We start from the raw sequence: 789 nt of genomic DNA, 5'->3' as shown, positions 1-789 counted from the left end.
ATGTATATGTATATATGTATATATATATATATGTATATATATATGTATACACATATGTGTATACATATGTGTATACATATACATATATTTTTTTCTTTCTTTTTCTTTCTTCTTTTATGATCAGAATGACATAGAAGGTGTCGTTAAAGAAGAATTACCAAAACTTTTAGAACATATGTCACAGGATGGAAATCAAACGGCTTTTAACGAATACTGCAAGGAAGACATCGGTACTTCTTGGTCAACTGACACCGACGGAGAAAAAACTGCAAAGCGAAAAGCTTGTAAGCTTTTTGCTTCAGGTTTAAAACACATTTCTTCAATTACTGACGACCAACAAAAGGGTGATGGACCCCTTAAAAGAACTACGATGTGCGCAGCACTTAATCTTTATGCTGATCAATTAATAGACAAAGCAAATAATCAATGTCCCTTAGATAGTGAAAAATTAAAAGAGGCAATAAAATACGCTTTCGATAATAATAATAGTAATGCCACTAAGGATAAGGCATCTTCATGCGGAACTGATCCTAATTCTTGTTTTGAATGCAAGTGGCATGAAAAACACACTTTTGCCGATTGCCGAATTGGCACTGACAAAATAGAGAAGAATATGTCCGACCTCCTCGACGAGGAAGACAAATCCAACTCCAACTCCAACACCACCCCTACCATGGACAAAACACTAGAGAAAATAAATAAAATCGAAACTTTCTGTACTCAAGTCCAATGTGCTATCAAACAGCACTACAGGAACACCCCAAATGGAAAAAAACTTAAAAATGGAAC

The 789-nt window shown here is 34.6% G+C and overlaps 1 protein-coding gene across 1 annotated transcript; it reads left to right on the top strand.

Moving 5' to 3' along the window:
- Positions 1 to 124: 124 nt before the first annotated feature.
- Positions 125 to 789, top strand: PKNH_0003700 (SICAvar, type I (fragment); the record flags this gene model as incomplete). The annotated part of the gene is made up of 1 exon (XM_039113463.1): positions 125 to 789. A coding segment is annotated over one exon (665 nt), but the record flags the coding sequence as incomplete, so codon positions are not given.

The sequence above is a fragment of the Plasmodium knowlesi genome, assembly GCF_000006355.2.
Source record: "Plasmodium knowlesi strain H genome assembly, contig: PKNH_00_42, whole genome shotgun sequence".
Lineage (NCBI taxonomy): Eukaryota > Apicomplexa > Aconoidasida > Haemosporida > Plasmodiidae > Plasmodium > Plasmodium knowlesi.
This window is presented reverse-complemented; position numbering and strand designations above follow the sequence as displayed.